The sequence below is a fragment of the Xenia sp. Carnegie-2017 genome, unplaced genomic scaffold, assembly GCF_021976095.1.
Source record: "Xenia sp. Carnegie-2017 unplaced genomic scaffold, XeniaSp_v1 HiC_scaffold_6, whole genome shotgun sequence".
Taxonomy (NCBI): domain Eukaryota; kingdom Metazoa; phylum Cnidaria; class Anthozoa; order Malacalcyonacea; family Xeniidae; genus Xenia; species Xenia sp. Carnegie-2017.
Genome location: NW_025813526.1, coordinates 11222594 through 11238133, shown reverse-complemented (window position 1 = coordinate 11238133; position 15540 = coordinate 11222594). Strand labels below are relative to the sequence as shown.

The 15540-nt window shown below is 39.2% G+C and overlaps 1 protein-coding gene across 1 annotated transcript in view; it reads right to left on the bottom strand.

Annotated features, from left to right (window-relative positions):
• Positions 1 to 15540, bottom strand: part of LOC124457109 (lipase maturation factor 2-like) — a 28584-nt gene that overhangs the window by 8663 nt on the left and 4381 nt on the right. Inside the window, exons 5-13 of the mRNA XM_047007398.1 lie at positions 15468 to 15530; positions 15186 to 15339; positions 12273 to 12346; positions 11955 to 12033; positions 11335 to 11443; positions 5259 to 5456; positions 5068 to 5197; positions 4140 to 4236; positions 3946 to 4061 (exon numbers count right to left, since the gene is read on the bottom strand). Of these exons, the coding sequence (XP_046863354.1) occupies positions 3946 to 4061; positions 4140 to 4236; positions 5068 to 5197; positions 5259 to 5456; positions 11335 to 11443; positions 11955 to 12033; positions 12273 to 12346; positions 15186 to 15339; positions 15468 to 15530 (1020 nt within the window). The remainder of the gene's footprint in view (positions 1 to 3945; positions 4062 to 4139; positions 4237 to 5067; positions 5198 to 5258; positions 5457 to 11334; positions 11444 to 11954; positions 12034 to 12272; positions 12347 to 15185; positions 15340 to 15467; positions 15531 to 15540) is intronic.

The window sequence follows — 15540 nt, the reverse complement described above, 5'->3', positions numbered from 1 at the left end:
GACAACGGCAGTTAGACACATAGAGTTCCGCAACAAAAAAATGGCGACATTCAAAATTGAAGGAGCGATGAATTTTGAAATTCAACCGCAAAATACTAAAAAACTGCATCTTTCTAGAAGTGACAATAAAAAGAATATCAAACAGCAAGTGACTTTCTATATATTTCGAAAATTTTGCGCCCTTTCTTGAGGTGTCCAACGAAACTCATTTTTAAAGCATATATTTGAGGCACAGATCACGGACTACTTGGATCAACTGGCGGAAGCATTACTCCTTTATCTACGACGTAACCCAGTGGACACCAGTCGAAACTTAAAGGATGATGAAGTCTGGGAACGTAGAGAAAGAGAGAGAGCATATCTTACTAACTAAACAGACAAACCCCGAGGGTGAGTATATTGCGATAGCAACGATCATAAAGCTGTCGACTGCACGAAATTAACCGCTGTAGCTGACAGAAAGCAAATCCTGGTAAAAAAAGCTGTGCTTCAACTGCGCCATTGGGAACCACCGCGCTGCACAGTTTCCAAGGAAAACATCGTGTCAAACCTGCCACAAAAGATACCATACCTCGATATGCGACAAATCACAGATAAGTGAAGTGCAAAAGGCTACCTTGACTTCAAACGGAGTGGGCGAGGACATTTTTCCTTCTGTATCACTGAAAGTAAATGGAATTGTTACTAGAGCACTGATTGATACATGAGCGTGTAGCTCATATGTTTCTGCGAAGGTCGGGAGTCTGCTGAAAACCAAACCTTCAGACTTAATATGTTTGTATCGCTTGTATGTGTATCGCTTCACTGGGGGTAATTATCGCGTTTTGAATTAGCAAGGCAAATGTGTTGACTTTGCGAAGTATGAAGCTAAATGAAATGATCTTATGTGACAATATTAACATGCTATTTAGAATTTTCATTAGTCTGAGCCTGCAGCCCGTTTCCGATGATCAGCGACATAAAGCGTCCGCTAAACTGCACTTGACCTACAAAAATACCCTTGACATTTTTCTGTAGCTAAAAATTTCGGATGTTCTTTTCTATGATGAAACAAAACGTAGCAAAACAGAACAAAAAAAAAAAAACAGAACCAAGAGAAAACAGAACCAAACCAGTAGTTCTAGGAGTTGCTTTTATTGAGAAAAAAGTTATTAATGGTGGTGAAATGATGCGCATGGCTGATATTTATGAGCAATATGAAAAAACCAAGTTAAAAGTAGTTGGGTAGAGAAATCTGCAAAACAATAAAGTCCAGATCCGCAAAACAATAAGGAAACATACCAAAATACCAATAACTATGGTTCTGTTGTGCATATCGTTTTCTATAGTAAAATCGGGGTAACAAATCCGAAGATAATATAGTTCCTGTGTTATTTTTGTTTGACAAACAGTAATTGCGACTTCTACAACATAAGATTGAGATCTCTGGAGTTGAAATAAGCATTTGCTGCAAATTTCGAGAGCCATTTTTAGTTTCACAGTTTTGTAATGCTTTGTGTCCGCTATAGTGGTTTTCTTTTTTTCGCAAATATAGCATTCATAGTCATCAAATAATTTTCTTGGATAGTGAAAACGTCTTCTTTATTCAATGTTACTGTTTTGTGATACACGTTGGCACATTTTACTTATAATGTATAACTTATTATACATGTAGGAATCACTAAATCACACTCCTATTTCCTTTATTTTCTGAAAATATAAACGAGACATATAATGCGGTAAATAATGCGAGTAACATTCCAAACGCATAAAAAAGGATTATTAAAATCATCAGCCTTCCTCGTTGACATTTGAGACTGACTTTTATAAATCTGTACTGTATCCTGTTTTCCAAACTTATCTTGGTTAATGCCTTGCTGTGCGTGTAGTTCTGATTTTTCTGATAGCGTGTCAGTGAAAACTGTAACCAAGTCCTGGCAAATCCTCTCTCTAGGAGAGAAGTATTTCAACCCCTCTTATCTTTTCTAGCCTGGGCCGCTTCATAAACTGCTTGTTTAGATTTTTCACTTAAATTCGTTATAGCTTCGGTCATTTGGTTTCGACAATGTATGATGCAAGCATTGCTTTTGACTTTCTTTCGTTTTTGAGATGGTACTTAAGTCAAACTTATATCAAATCGCTTTGATTTACACTTTTTGGAAATATTCGTTCCTTCAATAGTAAAAATTACCTGACGCACGTTTTTATGTTTCAATCTGATGAATGCACCCATATGACATAACGTTTCCTATTAGGCGCTGGTCAAAATTCATTGTGGGCTTGCATTTTGCATGAAATAAGCATAAAACATGGTGGCAAACAAATTGAATACAATGAAGTGAAGCGAAAAATGTTGAGGGAATCATCGCTTCAGTTGTCCAACATGCGGAATCGAGTTTAACAAACTATACATTAATCCAAAATTGAATTGTCCCAAAAAACCGTAAGTGTTCATACCAGTAGCTATCTGCCTGACTATGAATTGTTTTTAGAGCAGCGAAGCAAGGTTTAAATCGACAAATGTTTGAAAGAAAAACAATTTAGGAAATCTTTCGTCGTTGGTTGATATTTTAGAAGTTGAGCACTTATTTTTATCAACAGTTTGTAAACTCGAACTTTCTGCAAAAAAAAAACACGTTCGCTGTACGATTAAAAGAACAATTCTCGTTCATACAAATATTTTCTCTTTCCATAGAAAATATTATTGAGCGAGAAGTCTTTCTATTGATCATACGAGATATGATTTCAACTGCCGGCGCAAGAATATACTTCAAAGAAATAGCCACGAAAACATGGGGTAAATCAACAGTGCTAATCATCAGTTTCTCGATTCACATTGTTGGGAAAATGGAAGTAGGCTATAACGCACAACAAAATGCAATGCTTTTAAGTTCTGTCACAAACATACATCACGTTTTAAGTTTCGTCTTTGAAAAAACAGATTTTATAACGAACTTTTGTTTTACGAAATTGAGTTTGAACGTCATAATACTGTGCAAAATATCACAAGATCAAAAATCATGTTTCTGCTGTTGTTAGCATGTTCTTAACTATTTGTCAGAGCGATTAGATTTAGCTTGCCTAAAAAAATTTAGGAATTTGCAGAGTAGAAATACTTCAGTTTCCATTTCTTTGTATCTAGCAAAAAATCTAGAACATCTCGATCCGCATGATTTTTCACTTGGTAGGCGAGAAAATTCTGAAAATTTTTATAGGAGAGCAACATAGTTTGCGGAAAATTATACAAGTATGCTTTAACCGTTTTATGTGGAAGACGTTCGTTATCCTTGGTAGTGTGAGACCATCTTACAATTAGCTTTAGCTGCTTTAAAGTAAATATCGCGGTCATCGAGACATATGTATATAACAATTTCTTAATCACCAGTTATATACTAATGAATAATTGTGTTGTATTTAGCTGCTTTATAGATTATACGTTTTACAGTTGGTTCTTACGTTCATCTTTTAAAGACGATTATACTGCTGTATTGATAGACTTGTCGATTTTTAACATGACTAAAAACATTTGCAGGTGTTTTTAAAGCAAAAATTTACTGTTGTTTATTAAAAGCATTTAACGCGGAAATCCAAGTCACATATCTTGACCAGGGTTTCCGGGTCAGTTTAACCCAACTTGCGTCGATGGCATCATAACCAGTAAGGAGTTAACGATTTGACCCAATTTGGGTCGTATCTGACCCAGATGTTTTTAGAGTGTGTAAATGCGTGAAAGCACACAAAGCTTTTTTCATACTGTCTCCAACGAGAAATCTAATAGTTTTCATAATATTTAGGGAAAAAAAATTGCGCAATACACTCTCGAGAATAATAGCACAATCACATTTGATAGGAGCCATGTTGAAATAGAAAGAAATAGCAAAGACCCTAACTTACCTTTAAAATCGTAAAATAAGCATATGTTCATTTATCAAGTTTAATGAAATTTTACGTGTTGAAGAATCTTACCTTCTAAAAAGACCGTATGAGTTTACAATATGAAACTGATCAATTTGGCTGTGCCATTTTCTAACAACAGGCCAAACATTATGTTGTGTATCTTCATCAAGAGCTGAATACGGAACCTGATCAGGAGGAATTTTGAGTTAAACTTTGTGTTTTGTTGGGCAAAAATGAAAACACTATACAAATAAAAAAATTACCAAACTGATACTAAACAACCAAATGGCTACGCCAGCTTTCACACAACATAAAACAAGAGAAAAAATTTTGTCCAAAACTTGCTCTTGCTGACAACATCTAAAACAAAATACTCATGTAAGATTTATGAAAAGAAAAACGGATTAACAATTGGCAATGTAGCAGATCCAAAACAATCACGAAACAAGACTGAACTGAAAAAAAATCAAGCCACTTAAAGAGTTCATAAACACGATATCATTTGCGCTAGAACATGAATTTTGAAACAATTATACGCATATGAAAAACATAAAGCGTCGAAAAACTGCAAAACTGCACGTAAACAGGTGTATGTTTAAAGAACTTTTGTTGTCAGAGATGGCATTCAAAACAGAAGCAACTGGGAGCGACTATACTTTGAACAACCCTTTAAGTGGCATTGTAGTAAATAAGCAATAATAACAAACATAATAAAACTCAACTGTGAAAAACTTATTCCATATTAAAGAGTTAATGATCAGCAGTAAATGAACTCATTCACGCGTCCATGTAATATAAGTAAAGACACATACAAAAATCGTGGAAGATATCGTGGAGAGAACACGACAAAAACTTAACAAAACCTCTCTTATCTTGGAATTTTTAAATTGTCTTCACGTCTTATTTATCGAAGCATCAAAAAGGAAAATTTCGTGCAGTTAGTACATTTCAATGTTCCTTTTTTCAGCAATTTGTATACAATATACGTAACAAAGTATAAGATTTAACCGTTTAAGCTAGGTAGTATCTTTCAAATGTTTGCAGATGTAGATCGCGTCCAAGTTAGTAGATTCCTGAGAAGGAGTATTGGTGTTGATATTAACTGACGTTTCGATTAGCTTAACCTTAACCCACTTGACTCTAAAGAAGTCTATCGCTAAGGTTATCAAAACGGCAGCCAAAACGTCAAACCTCAACAAACTTTGAAAAATGACAAAACCAAGAGACAGTGCTCCAACCCAAATAGAAAATGGAACAATAGTCTTCAGAGCAACAACAAACTGGGAATATGTAAAACCTAAAAAGAAAACGCCAAGTGTTTAATATCAGGTCAAGAAACCTAAAACTAAAAAAATAAACATGTTTCATTTTGAGTTATATATGGATGAGAATGAACTGAAACAAACTTTCCTGGCCTATTTTTGTGATGATAATATTTTTGCTATCAAATTCCACTAAAAATAAATGCTGGATCCAATAAACGAAGACAAATGCAACAACCAGTACAATCAACTTCCTGATGGTATTAACAATAACATTAAAAACGCGACATCTTCTTTTAAGTTCACAAGACAATATGCCTAAATAAAAAATCGTGGAAATAAATAGATTAATTAACAAATCGCTATTATATTCCTAACATAAATACTAACATTACATTCCGGGAAATTTCACAATAATACTCATACCATTTCATTATTACATCAAAATAATGTTGGTAACATTTCCCAATTGTTATAGTTCAGAACAATTATATTCATTACGTGAAATAATTGCACTATAACAATTATACTAACATGTATATTCCTGCAAATTTCAGATACGTTTTGATAAATGAAAGAGTATAACTATAATGCCAGAAAAAAACTTTGTAAAAACATTTAACAGTATGCATAAGCAAGCATTTCTAACCACAGAAGAAAAACACATAGAACCCTCAAAACAATAAACAACTCACAGAAAGTGCTTACATCGAAACACACAAAAAGAAAATACAATCATGCAAAAAAAGTTATATTGCCAGAAAAGCTAAAAGGTTAAGTTGACTATTCGCAAAACGATCACAGAAGACATTAAAGAGAAAATAAGGGCTTCGATATAATGTGCAGAGATGCAAAGTCGGACATTGAAGTTGTTACGCATTAACACATTAAAAAAAAACTAATTTTGCTCAAGAGAATGATAATGAGTAATTGGATCACAGAAGATCACATCGAGATTATGACGAATAACTCAGGGAGATTCTTTCTCCTCTTGTTGTATTGTATTTCTGACTACATCTAAGTAAAGCTACAAGAGGTCAATCACAAGCGAACCAAACAGTAGCCTGTTTTATTTAATCTAAATTTAATTGGAAGTAACGAGAAAGAACAAAATAATGAACTGAAAATCGCGAAACAATTCAGTGAAGATAGGTATGGAATTTGCACTCGAAAGTTGTTCCAAAGCCAGTTTCAAAACAGGCAAACTAATCTCAACTGGAAACATTACTGATGACACAAAAGAGAAGAATTGCATGGACGACGAGAAAGTATTGTAGATCTGGGTGTAAACGAAAGTGTTGGTATGAAGAATGACAAAATGAAAAAAGAGCAGAAACGAGCACTGTAGAAGAGCAAAATTAATCAAATGAAATGAAATCAAATGATGAAACGAAATACAAAAAGTCCATAGTTAACACTGTAGTAGTCAGAATTTTGCAATATAGCTTTAGCATCTGAAGAAGATTGACGCAAAACAGGTAAACTGTTAAGCATACAGAAAATTTTACATGGTATAAAGCATAACTGAAAAGAGTGTATATCCCGAGAAAAGATGGAAGTACGGGTCATTGAATATTGACGTAGAAAAAGCATTTAACAATAGAACTTAATAAATATCTGAAACACAAAGATGATGGACTCTCCTGTCGGAGCGACAGATGAGTAGGCATGCAGGTCTATCTACGAGAGTGGGACCTCATGTGTGAATGGAAGCCAATTTGTGATGCACACGAACGTCCGCAAACGCTGCAGGGGTACGAGACAAGAGGGGCAGAGCGTTGCTTCTTTCGGGCCCTCTTCTCCTTGATGGCGGCTGCTCTACCGGCTTCGAAGTTCCGAACGCCCTGGGAGCATAGATGCCTCCACTGCAGTCTGTCTCCCGCGAATTCCTCCCAAGTGTTTGGGTCTATGTTGCAGCTCTTGATGTTGGCTTTAAGGGTGTCTTTGTATCTCTTCAGCGGTCTTCCTTGGACACGGCTCCCGTCTTGTAGTTGACCATACAGCAGCATCTTTGGGATTCTGCTGTCATCCATCCTTACGACATGGCCTGTCCATCGGAGTTGAGATTTGATGATCAAGCTCTCAACGCTGGGGAGTCCACACCTTTCAAGGACTTCAAGATTGTACACTTTGTCCTGCCACTTGATGCAGAGGATTTTTCTCAGGCAGCGCTGGTGGAACTGTTCCAGCTGTTGTATGTGCCTGCGATAAGTGGTCCAGGTTTCACAGCAGTACAGCAGAACACTCAGGACCACAGCCCTGTAAACAGCAATTTTGGTGACGATCTTGATGCCGTGTTCCTGCCAGAGTCTTCTCTTTAGTCTGCCGAAAGCAGCACTGGCCTTTGCAATACGCAGCGTTACCTCTGCGTCCAGGGAACCATTGTTGCTGATGTTGCTGCCACTGTTGATGTTGCTGCCAACATCAACAGTCTTGATGTTGGTGTAGTTAATGATGACAGGAGGTGGTGGTGAGGTGTCACGAGTCTGGGATGGTGGAAGCTGGACCAGGGTCTCAGTCTTGCCAAGGCTGATGGTCAGCCCAAAGCGATCACATGCAGTTGCGAAGCGGTCTGTTATGCACTGGATGTCTTCATGAGAGTGGGCGGCTAGTGCACAGTCATCTGCAAAGAGAAATTCACGCAGGAGTGCCTCGTAGACTTTGGTCTTGGCCTGAAGTCTTCTGAGGTTGAAGAACTTTCCATCAGTACGGAACTGAATGTACACCCCTTTGTCTAAGTCACGGAAGGCGTCAAGCAGCATCGCTGCGAGCAGGATGGAAAAGAGATTGGGGGCAAGAACACAACCTTGCTTCACACCGTTCTTCACAGGAAATGGGTCCGATGTCTCCCCACTTTCCTGGACTCTTGCCTGCATGCCATCGTGAAAGGAGGCTACCAGAGAGACTAGCTTCTTTGGACACCCAAATTTTCCAAGGATCCTCCAAAGGCCATGCCGATTAACGGTGTCGAATGCCTTAGTTACGTCTACGAAGACCATGTGGACTTCCTTGTTTTGCTCGCGGCACTTTTCCTGTAACTGGCGAATGGCGAAAACCATGTCAGTAGTTTCCCTGTCTGCACGGAAACCACACTGAGATTCAGGGACGATGGCCTCGGCAACATTTGTGATTAGCCTGTTGAGGACTACTCGGGCCATAACCTTGCCTGCGATGCAGAGGAGGGATATGTCTCGATGGTTGTCACGTGAGGTCTTATCGCCTTTCCTCATATAGATGTGCACGACGGCAGCATCTTTGATGTCCTGAGGGACCTTGGCAACTTTCCAAACCTCCTGGAACAGGGATGTCAGTTTGTCCAGGAGTGCCTGGCCTCCGTTCTTGTAGACGTCAGCTGGAGTGCCATCAGCCCCAGGAGCCTTTCTAGACCTTGTCTGCTTGAGGGCTTTCGCAACCTCGTCTCTGGTGGGTGGGTCGGCAATTTCCTCTTTGATTGGCAGCTGGGGAGGGACTCAATGGCTTCTTCGTTCATCTGTGACTCTCTATTCAGCAGTTTGTTGAAGTGTTCAGCCCAGCGTGAAAGTATTTAAGCTTTGTCTTTTAGCAGTGTCGTTCGGTCTGCAGACCTGATGAGGGTAGAGCCTGACGATTTTGGACTGTACACCGCGCGAAGCCCATCGTGGAGCTTTTTTGAGTCGTGAGCATCAGCTGCCACTTGGATTTCTTCGGCTTTCTTTTCCCACCAGGCGTTCTTCATTTCCCGCAGCTTGTGTTGCACATGCTGCCTCACTTGTGGGTAGTCTTGCTTCTTCTTCTCGCGAGCTTTGTCCCCTATAAGGTCGCTGTGAGCCTTATGGAGCCTGTCAATAAGCCTGTTGATCTCAGCGTCATTCTCGTCAAACCAGTCTCGATGTTTTCGCTCAAGGTATCCAAGGACGATCGCTGCAGAGTTGTAGACGGCTTCTTTGAAGGTGCTCCATTCTTCCTCTATATCCTCACCCGTGATTTTAATGTTTCCCAGTGCTACCTCTAGCTTCTCTTGCAGCTCTTCATTGTTGGGTGGAATGCGAGCTACATTCAACTTCCTCAATGGACTGTCTTGCTGATTTGTTGTTTCTGGCGAGCTGGATGTTCATCTTGCTCCGTAGCAGGCGGTGATCAGACTAACAGTCGGCACCACGCATGCAGCGTATGATGTGCACGTCTCTGCGGTTAGTAAAGCATGTCACTTCCCACGTCACATGTCACGTCACATGTCACGTCACATGTCACGTCGCATGTCACGTCTCGGACAGTAAAGCATGTGCCACTGTCTGGAGCGAGGGTACATCCATGTTTTCTTCAGCTTGTCAGCTTGTTGAAAGAGAGTTTTAGTAATGGTTAGCTCGTGCTGTGCGCACAGAGATAGTAGCATCAGGCCATTGGAGTTGCACTTGCCAGTTCCATGGCGAGACAGGATGTTTGGCCATATGGTGTAGTCTACTCCAACTCGTGCGTTAAAGTCTCCAAGGATGATGAGTTTGTCTCTGCAGTCAACACTGGAGAGTAGCTGGTTCAGCTCTTCGTAGAAGGCTTCCTTCACTTCATCTGGGTTTGTCATTGTAGAGGCATAGGCGCTGACAATTGTTGTGGTGCAGTCTTTCATGAGTTTCAGCTGCAGGGTCATGAGGCGATCGCTGATGCCATGTGGCAAGCTGACTAATCGCCTTGCGAGCTGAGTGCGTATGGCAAATCCCATGCCTGAGTGTCTTGGGGCGTTTTCCGGTTTCCCAATGCAGTAGAAGGTGTAGCCACCACCAACCTCTTCCAGTTGAGTTTCATCTGCAAGTCTGGTCTCACTCAATGCGGCTATGTCCACCTGGTATTGTCCAAGCAACCTTGCTATTAGAGCAGTGCGTCACTCTGGTCTGTCTCCACTGTCCAACAGCGTTCTCACGTTCCATGCCCCAATGGTTAAGCGCTTTCTTGTTTTGTTATCCTTCGTTGTACGACCGCTTAGTTGGATGCCCAGGCAGGTGCGGTTCCTGCCAGGTGCAAGTAGGGCAGGCTTTCTTTAAGGATCCTTTTATCTCCCCTTCCCCATGTGGGGCGAGCAGTGCTAACCCTAAAGAGGGCTGCTCTGTCACTGCGAGAGGATACGGGCGCCGTATCTGCCCTAGGTTTACGGCGGACGACCATCAATTCGCAGCCGCCTGCGTGCAGAGTCATGGCTAAGAACTTCCAGCAGCATCCTCTGCCCGTCACCATTTCTCCATCGCCACAGGACTTGAGATAGCTGCCGCAAAAAAAGGATGTTGCATCACTTGATTCCGGCAAACCTGCTTGCCTGACCAGCACAGGTGAATGTTTTAGGTGAAGAGGGGATGTGCATGCCCGTCTCCGCCCTCTTGCCTACGAACGCTCAATGCTCCACAGGTGCAGAAGCAGCCACGTGTAGAGCGGCCCCAGCAGGTGCAGCTTTCTTCTTCGGAGTATCCGTCTCCGAGCCTTTCCCGTGACCGAGTACACCGCAAGGCAGCGGCGGTTTGGAGTCAGGGCTTTCCTTCCCCTAGGTGGGCTACCTTCCTGGGTTAACGAGCCACCACCTGCCCGAAACATCTGGTTTTAAGGCGCCAGAGACCCGCCTTCGCCCCTTCTCCTGTCGGTAAAAGCAGTTCCGCCGGGCTTAGAAGTAAAGCCACACGAGCAGGCCAGGAGTTGGACTTGGTTGACAGAGGCTGTTTGAGACGCACGCCGTAAGGAGCATTTTGTAAACACCGGGAGCTTATCCCCGGAGCCATTGTTGTAAATTTAATTTAAATTAACTGCTATAATTTATTTTGACTAAATATGGACTAAATATGGTTTCCCAACTTCAATTCATTGAATTATACTGGAATGATAACTCTATTAAGAATGCCCTGTGATTGGATGAAGCCAACATACGTCTAAAATTTGTCTACCCCCAAGAAATAGTTCATATTTTCTTGGCGATCGCTTTTTGACTCATCTGTCACGAATGACAAATGTTGTTCAAAACTTCCGCGCACACTAGGAAATTTTGTCGATCACACTTGTAACGAATAACAAGTACGCGCGGCAAGTTCACCAGTGTGCGGCGGGCTTAAAAGGTAATCGCTTTCATTTACATTTACGACAAATTTTAACTGCAATTTTTGAAATGAAACCACTTTCCAATTTAAAAATTATTAAATATCTTTTATTAATACAACTTTAAGTAAACATTCTTACGGCTTACCAGTAAACGGTAGACCATTGTCATGAAGAAGTGACAAGCACAGAGCGATGGTGAGCAAATTAAAGAAATTATAATTTCCTGTGGCAATTATCAGCAACTGGAACGTCACCTACATACATGCAGACAAAAAATAAACGAGGTAGAACTTAAAAGCAAAAACATGTTACAATTTAATATATAATATGTAAACACACGCACAAAAATGTTAAAGGATGTAAACAAGGTCACATGAGCTGTTTACATGAATCAAAAGAGTTTCATTCCGATGAAAGTATTTTTTCGTATGAATAACATTTAAGATATAATAAGTATTAAATACAACGAAACACAAACATGACGCGCAACAATGCAAGTCTATGCTGTTTGGGAAAATGACGTCTTTTGTTTCTTAATAAACTATTCTTGACTTGCAACCGCTCTCTTGAGATTTGCGAAACAATGTTGCTCGCCCACGCCGGCTGGTGCCAACAATATATCTGATGAAATGTTCTTTTGTATCAGACCACCATGGCTGAATTGCAAGTCAAGAATTCTTGAAGAAATTTATTTAGAAATATTGCTCAACTAAACTCAAGACTCAAGACAAAACATGAACACAGGCACAACTTAAACTACAATACCTGCAAATAAAAAGCAAACATTCGTAGGGATCTTATCGGTGAAAAGAATAAGAATGGGATCGGTATTTCTATGACAAACCTAAAAAGATTGAATATTTTAGGTTCTGTAGCAAACATTTCGGGGTTTATTAACAGTTGCATGTAAACACAAGCAAAAAAAAACAGATAAAGAAAAAGACGCCCCAGCATACCTGCATTAAAACCACGACGGTTACTTTTTTAAAACCCAGAAGAATATTAACAAATAGAACATAACAGGAAAACCACATTTACCATTTAAGAATATTATAAAATGAATAATACTAAAAAACCTCTTACGTCATCATAACACTAAATCTTTGAAACCAGGAGGGCAAATGATGTGCAAACCACGCAAGAGGAGTAGGGATACACTGTATTAAAAAAAAATATTTAAAATGTTCATGGCATACAAAGCACTATAACAACAAAGGAAAATTCAGTTGTGCCAGACCTATAACTTTTGACAGCCAATTAATTTACTAAAGCACTCAGTCGAGTACACATTAATATATGATAATTTTTACTCCCCTCCCTTCCAATTAACCTTCTAGCTTCTGCTTACAATGAAATATAATTTGATTAACATATTAAATTTTACATCACAAATACATTACGGCTGGAGAAATTACTTATGAATGACAATAGTTGCGAGCGCAAAAAAAGCTAACTAGGTTGTTCGAGAGAAGCTCAAATTTACATTATATTGCCTAACATTCAGGTAGACATATCGTTTAAGACATTGAATGGTACGGCAAGGATTCTGGCATGAAAACAAGAAAAGCGTGTAAGGGTGCGACCACAATAAGAGTAAAGATGCTAATGACTACACATGTCACCAGATGCCAGACATACAATATCAAGATATCATCGATTAGCTAATGGCGATTTGATGATGGACGTTGAACTAACGATAATCGAAAAAATGCCATAAAACAGAAGAGTAACTTTGGTCAACAAGAATCATGATGTTAATTGATGAACATACAAAGCAACACATATCGGTGAATTTAATACTCAGTGTGGGAGATAATTCAAAAATCAAACCCTTGGTTAGAAATGTGATAATCCTATAGCAATGTGAAGAGTCTCAAGCTCTATCTGCCGAATGTGTTGCGTTTCAAAGATTGATCGGGGCAAGATGAAAAGAAGGTATACATGCTGAGTGTAGGGAGAAGTATTGCGATTATCTGAAGTATGGAGAGTTACAGGCCTCTTTTGGGTGGCAAACAAATCAAACGTCTGAGTTGAGACATTTCAGTTTGCTTGGAATATGTTTGGTTTACCTACATTTTCATACATCCAGCACAGCATGGTGTTTTGGAGGTACATGGTCACACACCATGACTCTTTTTCATTTACATCTGAAGCTCATAAGCAGGGACGGCGCTAGAACGCTAATTGGAGAAGGGGTATGTAAATTCATATATTCAGTTGTGGGCGAGTAAATTCTTGTGAAAGTAATTTGATTTTCTAAAAAAGTCAGTCGGGCACAGCGGAAAATATGAGTATACACCACCCCAATTAGCTTTTTAGCGCCGTCCCTGGTCATACGGTAGAAGATGGCCAGGAGAGGAAAGTAAGTCGGAGCAAATACTAAATGAGTTTTAAAGCTAGAATATGGCGTCAATGGAAGGAGCAGAGTCACCTGAGATTATCCGTGAGCAGTCCTTCGCTTAACAGATGTTTGCAGTCCAAACAGGTGAATCAAAGTGACTTGGATGAAAGTGAAACAAATTGAAGAACGACTTGTTTCTTGGTCCGGCTTGTAAATTCAACATCTAGAATTAGTGGGGCTCGTGTGACGACTAATATAGCAGTGAAGATGAAAAGTCTCTTACCCGTAATCCAGAACAAGCAAATTGCGCATTGGATTGATAGTTTGATAGTACTCCATTGCAATAAGTGTAACGGAGCTTACAAGCAATTTGTCGCCATATGAGTTCGGAAAATACAAGAGCGTTACGAGTATTGAATTTAGAAAGGTAGTAACGTGACTTTCAATGGTGGCAAAACCCTGAAAAATGACCTGCTAGTCCAGAGGTTAAAACGTCGCAAGAATCTGACTAAGAAAGGAGAAAAATCCGTAAAGTGATGTGCATCAATCAATAAGAAATCGTATCTGCTGACTTTGATGTGGAGTTAGCAGTATTAACTCCTTTTTTTGAATTAGCGTAAATGCAAATTGCACGTGACGATCAACTGGACGATTAAAATGATGACCTTAATAAGCGTGTTACACACAGTACAATAGCAACCAATATGATGAATACATTGATGCACTCGGTGAGCGAATCTACTTCAGTTTTGAGGAAAAGAACATAACATTATACAAGACTTGTAGTGTTTTGAATTGACGAGCAGAAGTAATTTAAGTAACGCGAAATATTCGGTCATCGCACCTTCATGATTAATTCAATCTTTATACTAAACTTGAAATATTGCACGTCCGGTTTTACAATAAAAGTTCAAAACAATTTACAGTGAAGTCACTTTTCCCTGGCTTTAAGTCAATTTTATTGGATGCCAGAATGAATAAGAAGTTCTAAAATATTGTCAAAGAAGACTTTGACGAACATCTTGGTTAAAACATAGATCGCTTGGTTAGCTAATAAGGAACTCGTCTCTTTAAGAGGACACGTAATCAACGGACTACGAACGCATAGCATGTTCTTAGAAAATAACTTAAATATGTTCAACTGTTGTTTTTTTTCTGGCAAATGTGTTATAACGAAGAATAAGATGACTAACAAGAAATTAGAAGATTAGAGGAATATCATATTCGTCTAGACGTCTAGTGATGAACGAATGTAAGGCGCAAAAAAGTGATGACCACAACTGCTGTAAGAAGAACGTTTCACACAAAGTCGATGTTAGCAAATCAAAGATTGAACATGACAATGAACATTCAGAGAACGATATCATGTAAGAAGTGCGGTACACTTAATTTTTATGCACGTGGTTTAGGTTGTGTATAGACTTCCACGAAAAATTTAATATCTCTATACTACCAATAAAGCATCGTAACGATTCCTCTTTTTTACCACATGGCAATAAACGACATTTATACGTCAACCCTTATTTTTACTAGAAAATAGCTTAGGTATTTTCTAATGATATTTACGATATTTAAATCAATAAAGTAGCCCTTCAAATAGTCCAATATGCTAAATAACTTACTTTCTTATGCATAATCAATGCTACAGGCTATACCTGAGACTCGTAGTGCCAGTTCAAAGCAGTAAGTTCCCACCATGTTGGACAGCCACTGGTCAATTTAACAACACCGGAGGCAAACATTAGACGGAATAATAACCACTTGACAAGCCAAAGTGAAATTAAATCATTTGGAGAACCTGCCGAATTTCTAAAAAAAAAAATGAAAGAACACCATAAATTATGGAAAAAAACAATCGTAGACAAAACGCAACAGTTGAAGTAGACATTATGGTTAGTAACATCAAACAAACAAATTGATGTCTTTTACTATCAAACCTTGAATTTTTGGACAGTGATACTATAATACACAAAAAACCAGCTTCAAGAAGCAGTATATCCCTAAAAAACC